Below are 18013 nucleotides of genomic sequence, written 5' to 3' on the forward strand. Positions count from 1 at the left end.
TTTTATCTTTTTCTTTCTTCTCTCTCGTTCCTTTTCTTTCTCTTTAACGTTGATCTAGCGAATCTGTTACATCCTGCAAATGTCTCCTTTCTTCTTCATCTTTTTCTTTTATCCCGTTGTACCTTTTTTCTCTTTCTCTCTTTTTCACAAGCACCCTGCCAATGCGTATTTTCAGATCGACCGTACCCTCGTTCCTTGCGACAGTCAGCAGTACCGATTTAGCATACCTACACGTGCTACGAGATAAATCGTATTTTTTCGTGATCCTCCTCGTCGTCGTTGTCCTCCTCCTCCTTCTCCTCCTCCTGCTCTTCCGCTTTTTCCCGTTCAAATTTGAAATTTCCCCTCTTCTTTTCCCGCTCTTTTAATCGAAACTACGATTAAACGTCCAACCAGAAGTTACCAACGCGTCGATAATTTTTTCCCCATGGATTTACGAATGCTTGGAAAACTTCTCTATAATCGATATATAACAGGGAGAATGATATTTCACTTTTTCACGATCCTTTAAATTATCCCACGCGAAAGCGCGTACCACGTGTTAAGAATACAACGACAATATGGAAAGTAATTTTTCACGTAACAAAGCGAGAATGATGGTATGTATGTGTGCGTATTCTTTTGCGTGTCTGATATCCAAAAATTAAAAATGAACGACGAAAAATCCTTCCTCTCCTCTTTATTCTATCATCGATGCGAAGACACGTTGTTATCGCTATCAAGTTATTATTGTTGTTGTTGTTGTTGTTGTTATTATTATTGTTATTATTATTATTATTATTATTATTATTATTATTATGATTATTATCTATTGTTTTTCTTTTCTTTTCTTTTAAGTCTGTCAGAGTAAGAGCGCGGGAGCAATATCACCGCGAAGAAGCCCGGACCGGGACTGACTGTCGGTAGGATTCATTTGGGTCAGCGGCACAACATAATATAGCAAACGCTTCGACTCTCCGCTATACTATCTGTTGCACTCCAAAGTGAAGGTGCTATGCCGTGTCGGTCATAACGGAGCTATCTTTGCGTCACGATACTTCGATCTTTCCCTTGGTGGTCCCTCTTCCTATCTTCCTTCTTTTCTTCTCTCATTCCATCTTCTCTTGACCCTTTTTTATTTCCCTTCTGCGTACATGTATGCATGCATGTGTGTGTGTGCATTGTTTTTTTTCTTTTTTTAAACCTTCGTCAATCCCATACATCAAATCCACATGCTTTGATCGTTCAAGGTCGACCCTCACCGATGCGAACGCTCGAGCTCGCTCACTGCCTCTTGTTTTTTTTTTTTTTTTCTATTTTTTGTTTCCCTACTTCTTTGTTCATCCAACCAATCGTTTACTCTTCGTTAACACTTTGATAAAAATACTTCGATGATGGGACACGACAATATCACCCCTATATACATATTTTATCCGTATTTTCTCGCGCTCTTCTTCGAACTCAATGTGTGGAATTTAAAAGAAGAAAAAAAAAAAAAAAAAAAAAAAAAAAAAAAAAAAAGAAAAAAAGAAAAGAAAAAATATTTACGTTATATTATTTACACACATACAGAAAATCTTTAATAAATCTACAATATAAGTTTCTCTATAATACATTTAAGATCTAGAATTAAACAAGATTGAATCTTTAAATTCCAAATGTCCCTCTTTTTTTTTTTCTTTCTTTCTTCCTTTTCTTTTCTTTTGGCAATTTAAGAAACATCTAGCTCCATATAAGTCTTCGTTTATTTTCTTTTTTTTTTTTTATTAATTTTTTCTTCTTTTTCTTTATAAAAATGCTTTTGAATAGTCTCCACGATATCAGTCGGAAGTTATAACCGTTAACGATCAACTCGTTTATCTATATAGATCTTGAATTACGTCAAACGAATTATCGTCTAGCGAATAAATTTGTTTCCTAACTCGATTTAAACGGAATTTCGTTAGGAACATCTTATGCGGATGCAAAAAGAGAATGTCCTTTTTCCGCAAATTAATGTTAACAAAAAATATATATATACATATATCTGTGTGTGTGTATATATATATACATATATCTGTGTGTGTATATATATATATATATATATGTATATATATATATATATATATATAAATATAGAGAGATTTATATAATATATTTTATATAACTCTTCTTCTTTGTTTACTTTTGTTTTCTTTCTTTTTTCTTAAGAAAAATAGGCCTATATGAGATATTATTATATTACGAAGAATCCCTATCTATCATTTAGTCGCTTATCAGTCATCTTGTCAAATACAGTATTCAAAATTGATATTGAAGCGGCATGGAAGTCTTTGGATTGTACTCAAAATAATGCGAATAAACTAATTGTAAAACTACGTAATGATTATTCATAAAAGCTCGTCTAAAAGGATAAGCGTTCCCTTCGAATAATAATGGACAAAGAGGTGGCTTTCCATTTGTTTTCGCTGTTCCATTATCAATCGTATCCCATAAATCGATCATTTGACAACCACGTGGCCTAAAAATAATATATATATTTTTAAATAAACATTTAATTAATATATTAATTAGAGATAGAATTTTTAACTTACACATTTGCATATCCAAGACATAATGGCTCTTCTAATACAACATAACCAACGTGCATGTTTCTTAACGTAACATATACCGAGGCTGCGTCTTTTCTACTAAAGATTTCGTAGACTCTCATGGTTCGATTTCTTAAGAAAAAAAGAAAAAATAAAGTAATAATATTATTATGACTCATATAAATCTATATATGTTTTGTCGAAAATAAATAATAAACTAACCGCATTTCTGTACTTTCGTAATAAGGATTGTTTACTATGGGTCTTCCAGTAGATAACATCAAATTAGCCATTAGTGACATTTTACCAGCGAATACAGCATTTTTAGGAGTATTATCTTTTATCCATTCAAATAATTCTTCTTGTTCGATATTACTGTATTCACCTATAAATATAAAATATGTTTAATTTTTGATTTAATCAATATTTGAGAAAAATATATTTGTTGACTATACGAATGTAATAAATTACCTATAAATCCTCGTTCTTCCTGTAATCTTTCCATACCATGATATGACATACCAGCTATTAACAAAACAATTATGGTACCCCTTACTGCTTTACTTCTTAGTCCAAGTTTTTCAGAATATCTTTTACTACACACTAATCCTGCTATTATGCAAAGATGTGGCGTCATAAAAAGTTTTAATCTCATAATAAACACAGCCATAATAATGAAAGCTCCAGTTTGCAGACCATTGTAACATACGTCTGCTTCTATACAATAAGGATATCCTTCGTTCTCATATTCTCTATACCAATAATAAAGTGCTAATATCCCTGAGAGTATAGCAATTGGCAAAAGTAAAGTCTTTATGATTGCTTCATAAGTTTTATATTGTAAGAAATCAAATTCTGGAGAACACGTATAAAGCATAGTATGAAAATCCTTATAGTCTGTTAATTTTGATCTTAAAATATTGTAAACGTGTGCATCGTCTTCAATTGTTAGAATGTATGATTTCAACCATTTAGTAAGAAATATAGTAATAACTATCTCAAGAATAACTTCTTTTCTACCATTCAAGAAACGGGAAAATTTACTGACAAGAACTTCTGCGAAATTACTACCGATTAAAATACACGCGAATAAAGAATGAAATAAAAATGTGCCATCTGTCACAACCATCGATAAAATACTCGAAACGGTATATATTCTAGATAATGATAAGAATAGATTTTTAGGTATAATTTCAACCCATTTAAGAATAAGAAGGGCTAGTATTTGAGTAGCCAAGATAAAATGTGAAAATTGCCAACTACACAGACTGCTCACAGTTCCCAAAAGCATATTCTGTAATAAAATATAATTATTATATAATTCAGTAGAATAAAATGTTTAAATACATGTTGGTACATATATATATATATATATATATATATATATATATATACATATATTTACCACGTATAATCCATCAGTAAGTTCTCTCCAACGTTTCATTTTTTGTGTATCTTGTGTAGTGTGCCTTTCAATTATCTTAGTCACTGAATACATTTGGAAGAGTAACATTGGATATGCAAAGGTTTCTCTTAATGGTGGAGTCCACTGAACACGAGTACACTCATTATGATTGTAGAAGAACAATAGCATAGTAATAATACCACCAAACACTGAATCGCTCATATATGTTGAGTACTTAAAAAGTATAGCTGCCGTATATATAGTGGTAATCCAAACGATTTCAAGATAAAAATATACAGGTACACCTAAGCCTTCGCAACTTGTCACTGGTGGTAAACCATCTCCTCTCTCTGTCTAAAAGAAACTTTATGATTATTCTTTCCAAAAGGAAAACAATTCTAAAAAATACATTTGTAAACTTACTTCCCAACATTGTCCTTGTGATATTAATCCAAGATTCTTGGCGCCATGATAGAGATAACTAGCTGTAATCTATATATATATAAAATGATCTGATAATTTTAAATTAATCAAGTAAAGATACATTGCTTTTTGATAAAATATTTACCTCTGGCAAGAGATTATATTTCCTGTATGCATTTATGACATTTCCATACTCTGATATGTTATCTTTGCCAAGTTTATCCACACCATCAGCAAAACTTTCAGCTCCTACAATTGTTTTATAGTAGGAATAATACATTCCCTAGAACCAATAACATTCGTAGCATTTCTAAAACCATTCATATTCCTCTTTGTCATGAACACTTGTAAATAAAAAAATAATAATTTGAACTAACCATTTCAGTTCTGAAAGACATTTCTCTTTCGATCTCCGACAAATGAGAAAAGTGTCGATCATTTTCAAAAAGTGTTGATACATGCCACCGGTGTAGAAAACCAAAACCGATACCTGTTATGATAACAAAAATCGATATAATTTAAGAGATATGCAACCAACCATAGAATATTTACACTTTCATAGAGTTTTATAAAAAAAAAAACTTCTTACTTAATAGATGCACAGCAAGATGATAAAAATCTATACTTTCTTTTGATAGTTTCCTGCCGCCCTTCAATTTACTATCATTCGTCGTCGCCATCTTTTGCATGGACAACATGATTTGCCATGTGGCCTCGCCTACAAAACAAGTTCGCCTAAATGGTCCTTCATTGTTTTTTTTTTCATCTTTCCTTTTTTGTTATATTTTAAACAGCCATTTGTCGTATGTGATCAACGAACTTACGAAGAATCTATTTATAAATTAAATCTATAAATATCAGTCATTGGTGTTTCTTTTCTTTTTATACTTCCGAAGTATTCATCTTACTCGAATTTTATCCAAAACTACATCCAATCATATTTTAGAATTCGAAAACATTCGGACGTGATCACGTAAAATATTTTATAACACGTTAAATAACACGTTAAAAGTTAATACAATGTATTTTGTATCTATTATTAATGTAAAAAAGATATATATTTATATCTATTATGAACAGAAATATAATGAGTTCTTTGTTAAATCCTATTATTTCCATCTATATATGTCATATATATGTGATAGCTTGAAATATATTATTCGCGCGCTTCATTTAAAGAATTTCTATGCCATCATATGTTCCTGTTATCAAATGAAGATATTTTTGCTACAATATACTAGCCAATTGATTATTATATTATATATATATATATATATATATATATATATATATATTTAATTAGTGTGTGTGTGTATGTGTGTATATGTATACAATGTTATTATGTTGATTATATATAATGTTGATTATACTGACGCTTGTAGTGAACATTAAAAATATTTTTTTTTAATTATTATGTATATCTTATAGATATGTATTTCTTTATGATCTATTTTATTTTCTTTTTTATTTTCCTTCCGCGATAAATTTAACACACAATTATATCCAGAAAATATTCAATAATTTATTTAAATATTTATGCCTCATATTAAAAACTAAATATTTGTGTATGTTCATTGTACTATTTAAAAACGATTAAATGGATTGACCTAAAATTTATATCAAAAGACAAATAACACGTTATGTAATTTCAGTTGAATTTAATATTTGCTTACAAAATGGAGGATATTTCAATAATGAAAAAGTGTATAAAAAGATCGTATATGGAACAGAATGAAATTAATATCTCTCTCTCTCTTTTTTCTCATTAGAGTTTATAATTTATATCTATTTATAAATATGAAACTAAAATTATTTTACATTCAAGATGCTTTAATAACTATGGAATGTTTAATCAAATGTAATATTATTTAAATAAATGTAAAATAATAAACAGTATTAATTATGTAAGTGTACCTATATATATAGAAGGAATGCTGCTATATTTACAAGTCGAGGTACAAAGGTAGACTGAGTTGATAATCGTCAATGGTTGTACGTCAGTGATAAAAACAAAAATGAGAACATAACCAACTTTGACAGCTATTAAATTTGTTCTGAGTCCCAATGAATAAATATTCCAAATGTATTTCTATTCATAATTGCCTCTTTGTACAACAAATTTTTTTCATTATTTCACGCTTATTCAACAATTAAGTAACAATTCTCATTTATTTACACATTACAGAGTTAATATTATCTTGAAAATAATGTAATTTTAATATTAAAATTTACTTATTGCAAATTTTGAATCAATTTCACATATTGCACTTTAATGATATGTAACATTAACAAGCATGAAAGTTGATTTTTGACAATTAATTTTTATTAAATTCTAACGTGTAAACATTACAGTTCTTTGTATTCATTCTCATATTCTTTGATATTATCTTATACTAAAAAAAATTTTTCTTCACTGCATTCATATAATAAAAATATCTTTTCAGTATCTTGTCAATCAAATCATATAGAGAAACTATAATATAACATTGGTTTAAATGCATAATATTAAGTTAATGGAATGACAATGCTAATATGTATGTAATAAGATTTTATCTTATTAAATGTGACTAAGATTTTTTATCACAAGAAAAAAGTTGGGAAATTTCAATATATTATCTTTAAGAAATCTTCTAAAAATCTGTAACATAAAATTATATTATAAATGTATCCTAATGTAAGTAAACATTTAATTTTATTGAATAAAAAGAATTAGCATTTTTTTTTGCAAATTATATTTATTTATCTTCTGCATCATTTTGCCCAAAATTAATAATAATAATTATTGTTTATATTATACTTTCATTACCGCATTTACTTTCAATATATATGCTTTCCAAGTTACACATACAAATCCTATGACATACAACATATTTATAATAAATAAATTAAACAATAAAAAGATATAGAATAAATTAGATTTATTTATTTTATATTATATTTCTATTCTTACTTAGAGTGTCTTTAGAATAGATTAAGTTTAAACAAAAAGTCAATAATCTTATAATTAATAGCAGTTTGAAGAATTTCTTTCTTAAGACAAGTATTATCTACTATGAATATATCCCAGAATAAATTTTATACAGTTAGATACTAAAAATCTTCTTGTTAATGTATATATTATACGTTGCAATTTTATAAAAATGTTTATATTTACCTCCTCAAATTTATATAACTTTTTATATATAAATAAGATATAATTTTAATTAAAGAAATATAAGTATATGAATATTGTCTTAAGTAATCGAAGATTCATTCAAGTGATAAAAGATCAAAATCTTATAGAATTTTTTTCACAAAAGTTAAATATTGTTCACACAAGAGAGATTCGAATCTTGGTTAAGTACATCGATAGTTGTACAAATTTTTGTTGAATACAAATTTTTTTCATATAATAAGAGCATCCTGTAGGATAATATATATATGACATATGACAGAATAGGAAACTTGGTTGTATAGAGTGGGAAACCCCATCAGCAGAAATAAATGGCGGCCAGGTGTACCAATAAAAGATAAGATATGATTTTAATGACCGCCATTTTTCTTTTATCATCTATAATAAACAATGAATAATTACAAAAGAAACGATGTACGAACTACGCAATATAAAAAAAAAGAATAAACAAAAAGAGCAACAAAATATATATGAAATTTGATTGAAAAAAGTTTATTCGTTTAAGCACCTTTAAAAAAGGTACACTTGATACAGTCCTGGCCAGTTGTATATACGTATCATCCATTGGCACACCCGCTATTGATCAGTCGCGTGGCAGCCCGCCGTGTCATGGAGGATCTCCTGCAGCAGATCATCAGGGAGTCTAATAATGCAAAATTACAAAATTTACGGAAATCGGCGCAAGAAGCGTACGGTGAGTTTAATTTAAAAAATATTACATTTTTTTTTACGGGCAAGAGCTTTTATTTTATTTAATGTTATTTTTTTTTTTCTTTGATCATGTAATCGTCATCATATTTTTCCAACATTATAAGATAATGTCTTGTTCAAATTTTGGTTAACAAAGTACACATATTCTTCTTCTTTCAATCACTTCAATTTGCGGTATACTTCGCGATAGTACGATAATATGTCAAGTTCGTTCTTGAGAACCTCTGCTCGACGTTTTGTTTTCTTCATCCTTTTTAATATTTCTTTTTTTGTTTTTCTTTTTATCTTCAGATTTCTTGGGTAAACAACAAGGTTTATTACGGGATCCACCGCACGAATTACGAGCGAAATGCTTATATGCGTTTCAGCTAGCGCTCGAAACGAAGAGAAGCAAGTTCGTTGCTTTTGGGCTATCGGGATTACATGTGAGTTTTTTTCGAATGATTATAAAATGTAAATTATATGGCAGATAACTTTTCTTGCGTTATAATATACGTGTAACTATTTTTTTTTCTTCTATTTTTCATCTACAATATACACGTAATCATTTTTGTTGTCTATAACGTACGCGTAACAATTGAAAAATTTTGTTTTTCGTTTTTTTTTTTTTTTCTTTTTTGTTAAATATTCAATGCAACATTTTTATTATGCCTTGCAATATTAATTTTATTTTTATATATATTTATCTTATGATAAGTTTGTCATTATGATAACAAAAGTTAACGGTTTCGCTTACTTGCGGTAGTTTCGTTCCGGAAATCTACGATAAAATGATGATATCACAGACAGTCTTGTGGTATTAGTCAAATTATATTTTATGCAAATATATTGATAAAAATTCAATATAATTCTTAAAATTGTGTAAGTGTCTATGTATCAAATTTTTGGATTTTTATTATTACGATGCAGAAGATGTTAAGGGACGATAGATTTCAATCTCCATACGAGCCAGAAGATGATTCTTTATGGTTGCCAGCACAAATGTTACATGCTATGAGCTCGATGCTTTCGCAATCGGATGATACTCAAACGGATATGCTCAAAGTAAGTAAAAATTAATTGAAGATTTTTAAATAGATAATAAAAATGTTAATTATGAAATTTCTATTGAAATTGATTTAAGACTATTAAATTTTCAATAAATAAATCGCGTGAACAAATTATACTAATATTTTTCTTTTTAATGCAGGTTTTACTTCAAGTCGCATGTTCCCCATATTGGACAATGAATGGCCGTTTGATCATTGCAATTCTTACGACTTGTAGCGAAGCTTTCGAGAATGGAAATCAAGCTGTTCGTACTGCAGCGCAAGCTGCAACGAGCCAAACTTTACGATCCTTTTGTTTGTTTCTAGGTATATATATATATATATATATATATATATATATATATATATATATATATATAAATGCAATTAAATTTTATATCCCTTCAACTATCGGAGTTAATTTCCTCTAAGAAACGAATGAGAAGTTTGATCGATACGTTAAGATCGCGTGTGATACGAGTATAAATCTTAGAAGTATTTCTTTAAAGAATTTCTTCGTTTCATTAATCAAATTTTAAATTAGTTTACAAGTTCTAATTTAGTTTTATAAGTTCATTTTGCTAATCATGATATATCGATCGATTTGATCTTTCACGGATTTTCGTTAGAAAAACCCTTATTATCTCGTTCACTTGCAAATTTTAAAATACAATAAATAGATAAAAGAAAATAGAATAAAAATAAATAAAAGAAAAAAATAAAAATATATAAATAATTTATAAAATATTTTTATAGACGAGGAATGTCAGGAGATGGACGAGAATGCGAAACGAAATAAAAATGTACGCGAACGTGGAGTGTCCTGTTTTAACGAGGTCTTGCCTATTCTTCAATATATTTGTAGTAAACTCGACGAAGCTCAAAAGTAACAAGAGAGATTCAAATTCTTTGATAATCTTTTAACGCATTAATGTATGGTTGTTATAATATTTAAGACATTTTGTTACAGTAACGCAAGAAATGGAAGTACGGTAGTATTTCTCTTGGAATGTCTTCATACTTTGATATCGTCACTACCACAGAAGATACATACAAATGCACACTTTACTACCTTTCTATGGCAAAAATTTTGTCCAGCTTTAATAGCTTTTCTAGGAACACCTAGAGTAGACAAGACTTTTACATCAAGAGAGGGTAAGGAAAACGAAGTTGGTAGAGGATCAGGCTATCTTGCTACATCTTTGAGTTTTGACAGTCATCAGGCAAAAACTGTATATAGGTAAAAGTCTTTATAAGAAGATAAACAAAATGTTACTTAATACAAATTTCGTATATAATCAAACTTATTTGTTATTAATTTTAGCATTGGAACAGAACTTGTAAGATTAGTAGGCTGTGTAGGTCCTCTGAGACCGGTATTAGAATCTGTTTTCCATAGAATGTTATTGTATCCTCCACCTCAGCAACGTTTAGAACCCTTGAAGGCATTGAAAGAATTATTGCACAGTCCTAGTCGCATGGTTGACTTTGCTGGTCCTTTGCTCGTTGAGGAAGATCGTTCGAGTCATATACAAAGCGATATGGCGTTAATGAGACTGTAAGTGTAGGATAATATATATATATATATATTATATATTATATATATATATATATTATATATTATATATATATATATATATATATATATATAATGTTAACATAGATATATAATGTTTTATGAAGTGTAATACGATAATAATGTTCACACTTTTATGCAGAGCAATGGACTCGATTGAAGAATCAACAACAGGAGGATTATCTATATTGCATGCCAGTGTCTATTGCGTAGTTGCAATGCTTTCGGCACTTCAAGAACTTTGTGAAGGCAAGGCCATTAATCATAATTACACTTGCACGATTAATAGCTTGTACGAGGATTTAGAATCTTGTGATTACCGTGGACCTCTGACTTATCAGAGTATGGCAAGATTGCCAAAAACTTATAGGTAATTATTCATACTTCTATACGGATTTAATAAATTTCTATGTACATGTTTATTATAATCGATTAATTATTATTTAGGGAACAATTAGAGCTAATGAAGAAAGGTATAGGTTCAGATTCAGATTCGTCAGGTCATGGACCATCCGAAGACGGTGATTCGACGGATACTGAAGGTCCTCAAAATGAATCGGATGAGGTGCACGAGGAGAACAGTCTCGATGATAATGATTATGCTATCGAGAACGAAAGGGAAAGACTTAGATTAGAAAAATTACCAAAATGTCTCCATGTAGGTCGACAGGTTGCTGATGAGTGCAATGTTGACGTAGAAAGACATAATGCAAGACGATTTGTCAAAACTTTACGAAGCGATTTAATACCAATGGTGCTAACACTTCGAAGTAACATTGAAGTTGATGAAGCATTGCAAAATTTTGCTTCGGAATATTGTCAAGGTGAGAACTTTACATCTATGAATCTTTAAAATTAATTTATTAAATTAATTATTTATTGCAAATATTGAATGATGCGCCAGAATGTAGGCAGCTTCAAACTCTGTCGATAATTCTGCTTGTAAATGCCATCTGTTGGTAGAAAACATTTTCAAACCCTTGCAATAGGCAACATGCATTTTAAATAAAGTACATTTTTCAAATGGTCTTTAGAAAAGTTTTTCACTGATAGATGGCGTTAGCAGTCATTATTATCGATAAAATATAAAATATTAGTTATAGTTAGAAAATCGTCATATTTATAAATAATTAATGAAAATTTAAAAACACATATGTAATTAATCAATAATAATCTGAATTGAAGCAATAAAGAAATTAATTATATTGTAATTAAAATATTATCATAGTAATTATTCGTGAATACTTAGCATCAATTAATTTCTTAGAAATACAATTTTTAATAATTACAGAAGTATTTGCAGCTCAACAAAAAATACAAGAACGAACAGAGTCTAGTACAGATTCATGCGCATTAATTACGATCATGAATGCCGATGGAATTTATTTGGCAACTTATGCGGCATTGCTACTCAATCTCAAACTTATTAGAATGAATTATTATAATGAAGATAGTCGTCAAGTGCCAATCAGCGAGGTATCATTTATAATTCTTATATAACAATATTTATACATAATAATATATACATATATATGATATATATATATATATATATATATATATATATATATTTATATATATATATATATATTTCATATCAAAGATAATATTTTATCTTAAAATGATATTAAAAAAAAGGAAAAATTTATTTTTAGGAACAATTCGTCGAAGAAGTGCATGGTTCTGGTGTATTAGTTTATTTATCAGCCACCTGGCTCTCAGAATTATATCAACAAGTGCTCGCTTGTAATTTGCTTGAAAAATGTGGATACAATCCAAACTCAACTGAAAACAGTGCATTGGTGAATGTTCTCACTGGTAATTTATCAAATCTTATCAAATATTATAAATATTCTCATATCGACAAAATAATATTATTAATAAAATTTGTATATAGACGTCGATGGTATTCCTGGTAGTCAAAGAGGAGGACAACTTTTGTCAGATTACATAAGATTAGAAAAAGCTCAACTTTCTCGAAGCGAACCTACTCCTGAGGCTGAAGCTGGCGCAAAACTTTCTAGACGTGTACTTACTTGTTGTTGGGGAAGTATGATGGCTGTTCTTTCGACTGGACTCAATCCTCCAAAGGAAGAAAATAATAAAGGAATTTTGAATAGAGATGGTGGGAGGAGAGAGATAAGGGATACCGTAGTGTTATCTTTGGAAGGTCTTCACAAAGCTGCGACTTTGAGTAATATTCTAGGTAATTCAAAGTCTTTGATAACTTGATATCATTTCTCCTGTAAAATATTTAATAAATTTAATATTTTTAATTTTAATATTTAATATTTTTTAATATTTGAATAAATATATATATATATATATAATTTATATATAAATATATAAATATATTTATATACATATAATATTTAATATTTTTAATATTTAATATTTTAATATGTCTATATTTATTATTAATTATAAATATAATATAATATATGTATATATATACTATTTACTACTTATTATTTTTATATATAAATATATTTTTACTATTTTTTAATATTTTAATATTTTAAAATATAAAATGAGAATATAATTAATTAATTTTAAAAATTATCTCCAGGTTTGCAAAATCGATGCGGATCTATTTTTGGTCTATTAGCGAAGGCTGCGTGTACAGAACAATCTATATCAAAGATAACTCGTACGAAAGATGTTCTTCGATTGAAATTACAAAACAGAGCAACAAATCTTCACACTTCACACGCTTTGAGCATGGATGTTCTTTTAGGTAGAGGATTGGAACTTGGTAGTCACGGTAGTGACTGTTGGCCTCATGTTTTTACGTGAGTTTTGTTTTCTTTTTTTCAAAAAAAACTAGATAATAACGAATGTTAGAAGCATAGAAAATTAATTATTATTAATTGTGAACAAAAGGTGCTGTTTGTATGTGAGTAAATTAGAGCACGATTTTTTTGGTCGGAATCAAAATCCATCCCTTCCTAAGACCAATCAAAAGAAGGATAAGAAAGAATTTGCGAATGGTGATATTAAAGGTAGCCAAGACAGACTACGACTCAATTTTAATATAGTTGATGAGGAAGAAACTTGGTAAAATTCTTTTCTAAAAATCAATCTATTAAAAACATTAATACAATTAGTTAATATATATATATATATTTTTTTTTTTTCTTACAGCGTTGATGTATATAGTTTTCTATCAAGCCCTTATACTCAAAATCCAAGTTCAGACACGATACCAGAAATCATACAAGAATCGAATGCCGATAATCAATTTAATGGCATTTTACCTGTGGATTATGCAGCCAAGATAATTTGTGTACTCTCTCAACAAGTGGACAGATTATTCGAAGATGCAGCCTTAAAATTAAATCTTAAAGCTCTTTGTCTATTCCTTACAGCACTTTGTAGAGCGAGTAAAGCACAATTGTTTAAAACCACTGATGGTTTTAAAGATAGCAAAAGATTCTGGTGGAGAAGAAGCAAACCAAGGGAGAACGAATTGAACGTATTATTGTTAACACGATTAGGAGAAGTTATGTTAAAGTGTGTTAAAAGTGGAAGGCCTTTGATTCATATAATGAGAGTAAGTTAATAATAATTATTTTTTTAAAAATTCATGTCAATAAATATCAATCAAAAATACCTGTAGGTTTGGAGTATTTTGGGTCCTCATTTCATGGAAGCAGCTTGTCACAAAGATCGTAGTATCTCAAAAAAGGCGGTACAATGTATTCACGATTCGATGGCTGCTTTGTTAAACGAACAAATAGAACTACCACATTTTCATTTCAATGAAGCTCTTTTTAAGCCCTTTGAAAATCTGCTCTGTTTAGAACTTTGTGATGGCGATGTTCAAGATCAGGTAAATCATGTTGGAATAATCGAATCGAATCTTATCGATATTTATTAATCTGACTTATCGATATTCCAATTAGATTGTTAGCTGTATTTGTGAATTTGTGGAGACTAATCGAACAGAGATACGTTCAGGATGGCGACCGTTGTTTGGTGCACTTCGAGTTGCATCGGTTGGTAATTCGGAATCTGTGGAGTCTGCACCTCTCTTAGAAGTCTTCAGGGTTTTTCTATCGACTGACAATACTTTAGTATTCGCGAATGCAGCTTTGGATTGCATACTTTGTCTTCTTAGACACGTTAGAGGTATCGGAGATAACGAGACTCATCAGGACGAACAAGATCAAATCGACGTCGCGGAATCTCGACGAATGAGACTCTGCGTGGAGAGTTTGAAATATCTCTTGAATTGCAGCGACATATTGGCATCGATGTATTGTATGCCAGCTTGTCCGATCTTTCATTCGGCTCAGAGAATTCAAGTCTCAACGATTCCTCAATATGTGGACTCGACTATTCCTAATATGGAGATGCCAAGGTTTGACATAGATTCCGACTCGATGATGCAAGGGATTATTTCCGAAAAATCTTACGAAATACTTTCATCCCTACCCGGAAATGAATCTTATAGCAGCATGACACTGCAAAGTATGGACAAGCCAAGTGGCATTCTTCGAGTATGGTACATTCTCATCGAGGGTCTAGCCAGTGCTACGATGATATGTCCTAGACGTTATCAACCACATACTTTGGAAACATTGTTCCATCTTTTACGTGACATTCTAAACGTTCCTGGAGCATCCTTCGGACTCTATTGCGTGAACCATTTACTCTTACCGATGGTACAGAACTGGTTAAGGAAAACTTCAAAGATCTTCAGGGGTTGGGATAACTTCGCACCAAATTTCAAACAATGTTGCGGCCTCACTACCGATCTAGTAGTTGACTATTTGACACATTTGCAAGGTAAATATCTTTATCGAGCTTTATCATAGTTAACATACTATATTTCATACTTTATTTCGAAATAGATTTTAATTTGACTTTGCTCATTCCAGGTCCCGAAGTCGTTAGAAACGACACCTATTTGCCAGCTACGACGTTGATGTTGAAACAGCTTTTACTGGTAATGGGGGAATGCGTCGTTCAACCCACAGAGAGCATAGCCCGTCTCGGTTGCGCTTGCATCAGGTGAGCTACTCGTGGGTTTTAAAAGACGTACAAACGGGGACGCCACTGATGCAGAATATATAAAAGCCGGCGTAGCAGAAGTAATTTGCATTCGCTCGTTTAGTGTTATTGCGATTCGCGACCTTCATTAATATTTACGCGCTTCGTTGCGCACTAACTATTTATGCGCCGAGAGAGAATCATCATTTCGATCTTTAATATCACAGAAGACGAAAAAAATAAAAAAAAAAAAAAAAAGAAAAAATAAAGAAGAGATAGAGAAAAGAAAAAAAGAAATGAAATAATAAGTACGTAAGAGAACGATCGGATCTGGAATGCGAGGAAGTAGGCAAGGACCCCGTCGATATCTCGCCAAATATGGCCGTACGTTAACAGCTGATCGGAGTCATCTACCGTTTCATCATAATTCAGTTACTTGATAATCGAATTATGGAACTAGATCCTGCATGGAAAGAGATCGACGTACATACATAAGCAACATACGTATATATCGAGTTTTAGCTTCGTATAAAAACTTGTCTTTGTAACGGGTGACGTGTTAGCGATGCCTGTTAACTATCATATCAATTAATTCTTATTAACGTCGGAATAATCTCGATCGATCGATCTTCAGTTATCAAAGAAAATTTTATATAAAGATAGTAACAGGACATCATCGTTGATCAATATTTCCTAGATCAATAACTTCTGTTTTACACGTTTCACACGATCCTAAGGGCTGAGAGCTTCGGCGGAATGTACGATTGTGTTGCCTCGGGTATATATATCATCGTCGTTACGGACGGAGCGTGCGTGTAAGACGATAACGAAGTTTGACAGGCTGTCCAGTGGGATAAGGTAGCCACTGACATTCGACACCCCCAGGGCGTCGTGCCAACAGCACACACTCCTTCTTTCTTTCGGTCCTCTCCCTGTCCTTTTCTCGCTCGGTCGATCTCCGATCCTCGATCGTTTCAATCTTTAGCTTCTCCGTATCTTTACCTTCTCTTGTATACATATGTACATATACACACGTGCACACATACACACATACATATACACACACACATATATATATATAAATAAGGGGAGAGAGAGAGAGAACCAGGAGGAACGGCGCATTTTCTCCATCTTAATGCACGTCACACATCCATGCGGTAATCCAATCCATGGCGGGTTCGATCGCGAGGTATCGATGTACAGCGCGTACTGAGTGTTTAAAAACGGGGCAGGTTCGCGGATAGGGAGAGAGAAAGAGAGAGAGAGAGAGAGAGAGAGAGAGAGAGAGAGAGAGAGAGAGAGAGAGAGAGAGGGAAAGAGAGGGAGAGAGAGAGAGAGAGAGAGAGAGAGAGAGAGAGAGAGAGAGAGGGAAAGAGAGGGAGAGAGAGAGGGAGAGAGAGAGAGAGATTATGAGACAGTGAATGACGAACGGGATCTCGCTCTCTGAAATCCTAGAGCAAACTCCTCCTACCGCGTCCCCTTTTTCGACAACTCGAGATTGCGGTGGATGGCTTACATTTTAATCGAAACAGAAGTCTAGACCTATCTTATCTATACGTATATATATATATATATATGTATATATACATATATGTACATATGTATATATATATATACATATGCATATATATATATGCATATATATATATATATATATATATATATATATATATATATATATACGCAAACACACAACATGCATGAGACTGTCCATCTGTCATTTGTAGTATAATTTAAGAAACGATATAATATAATCAATTGATATTGCAAAATACGTTTGCGAACCAATTCAAGAGAAATTTAATAAACTTTAATTTTATAAAATAAAATTATATTGTTAATTAGCAAAAATATTTATAAATATTACGTGAAGAAAAATAAAGAAAAGAAAAAAAAAAAAAGAAAAAAAGGTACGATTGCCGGCGTTACTCACTCTTTGGAGTGATAAAGGTTTTTTCGAAAAAGAATAACAAAAGAAAAGAAAAATAAAGAAAAAAGTAAAAAGACTATCATCTATATGTTTAGAGGATTAATATTAGAATATTAATATAATATTTTTGATTGTTCTTAGGCACGTTTTGGTGAGCAGCGGTCCGATACTCACTTCGGAACAATGGGAGGTTTGCGGTGTAGCGTGCTATCGTGCCTGTTCAA

The 18013-nt window shown here is 30.7% G+C and overlaps 2 protein-coding genes across 4 annotated transcripts in view; one reads left to right on the top strand and one right to left on the bottom strand.

Annotated features, from left to right (window-relative positions):
• Window positions 1-2107: 2107 nt before the first annotated feature.
• LOC118447571 (protein C-mannosyl-transferase DPY19L1) lies at window positions 2108-6428 on the bottom strand. Of its 2 annotated transcripts, none has more exons than XM_035879656.2 (10): window positions 6292-6428; window positions 4967-5095; window positions 4755-4867; window positions 4523-4660; window positions 4378-4446; window positions 3955-4308; window positions 3021-3843; window positions 2772-2934; window positions 2553-2681; window positions 2108-2479 (listed from the first exon to the last, which is right to left on the bottom strand). In XM_035879656.2, exons 2-10 carry the CDS (start codon window positions 5073-5075, stop codon window positions 2260-2262), a joined length of 2118 nt encoding a protein of 705 aa, XP_035735549.1. In that variant the 5' UTR covers window positions 5076-5095; window positions 6292-6428; the 3' UTR covers window positions 2108-2259. The 2 variants fall into 2 exon arrangements, with proteins under 2 accessions (XP_035735549.1, XP_035735547.1); XM_035879654.2 differs by having other exon boundaries at window positions 4967-5208; window positions 6292-6356.
• A 1700-nt stretch (window positions 6429-8128) lies between these two features.
• LOC118447570 (brefeldin A-inhibited guanine nucleotide-exchange protein 3) overlaps window positions 8129-18013 on the top strand; it is an 18163-nt gene continuing 8278 nt past the window's right edge. The window contains exons 1-19 of one of the 2 annotated variants that reach the window (XM_035879652.2): window positions 8129-8243; window positions 8552-8685; window positions 9170-9304; window positions 9450-9615; window positions 10045-10174; window positions 10259-10528; window positions 10613-10846; window positions 11007-11234; window positions 11312-11688; window positions 12156-12340; window positions 12520-12682; window positions 12762-13070; window positions 13434-13656; window positions 13748-13921; window positions 14009-14417; window positions 14484-14696; window positions 14770-15655; window positions 15748-15880; window positions 17931-18013. The exon at window positions 17931-18013 is cut by the window's right edge and continues 146 nt beyond it. In XM_035879652.2, the coding sequence (XP_035735545.2) occupies window positions 8159-8243; window positions 8552-8685; window positions 9170-9304; window positions 9450-9615; window positions 10045-10174; window positions 10259-10528; window positions 10613-10846; window positions 11007-11234; window positions 11312-11688; window positions 12156-12340; window positions 12520-12682; window positions 12762-13070; window positions 13434-13656; window positions 13748-13921; window positions 14009-14417; window positions 14484-14696; window positions 14770-15655; window positions 15748-15880; window positions 17931-18013 (4537 nt within the window). In that variant the 5' untranslated portion in view covers window positions 8129-8158. The remainder of the gene's footprint in view (window positions 8244-8551; window positions 8686-9169; window positions 9305-9449; window positions 9616-10044; window positions 10175-10258; window positions 10529-10612; window positions 10847-11006; window positions 11235-11311; window positions 11689-12155; window positions 12341-12519; window positions 12683-12761; window positions 13071-13433; window positions 13657-13747; window positions 13922-14008; window positions 14418-14483; window positions 14697-14769; window positions 15656-15747; window positions 15881-17930) is intronic. The other variant, XM_035879653.2, reaches the window with a different exon arrangement.

The sequence above is a fragment of the Vespa mandarinia genome, chromosome 1 (assembly GCF_050613455.1).
Source record: "Vespa mandarinia isolate Hongniang chromosome 1, ASM5061345v1, whole genome shotgun sequence".
In the NCBI taxonomy this organism is placed as follows: Eukaryota; Metazoa; Arthropoda; class Insecta; order Hymenoptera; family Vespidae; genus Vespa; species Vespa mandarinia.

What these genes read in the sequence shown, in the direction of transcription:
- LOC118447571 (XM_035879656.2), bottom strand. Translation starts at nt 5,075, where the DNA reads ATGTTGTCCATGCAAAAGATGGCGACGACGAATGATAGTAAATTGAAG. An exon ending in TTACTGATGGATTATACGTG is followed by an intron (nt 3,844 to 3,954) that starts GTAAATATATGT and finishes ATTTTATTACAG; the next exon opens with AATATGCTTTTGGGAACTGT. An exon ending in GGAAGAACGAGGATTTATAG is followed by an intron (nt 2,935 to 3,020) that starts GTAATTTATTAC and finishes TTATATTTATAG; the next exon opens with GTGAATACAGTAATATCGAA.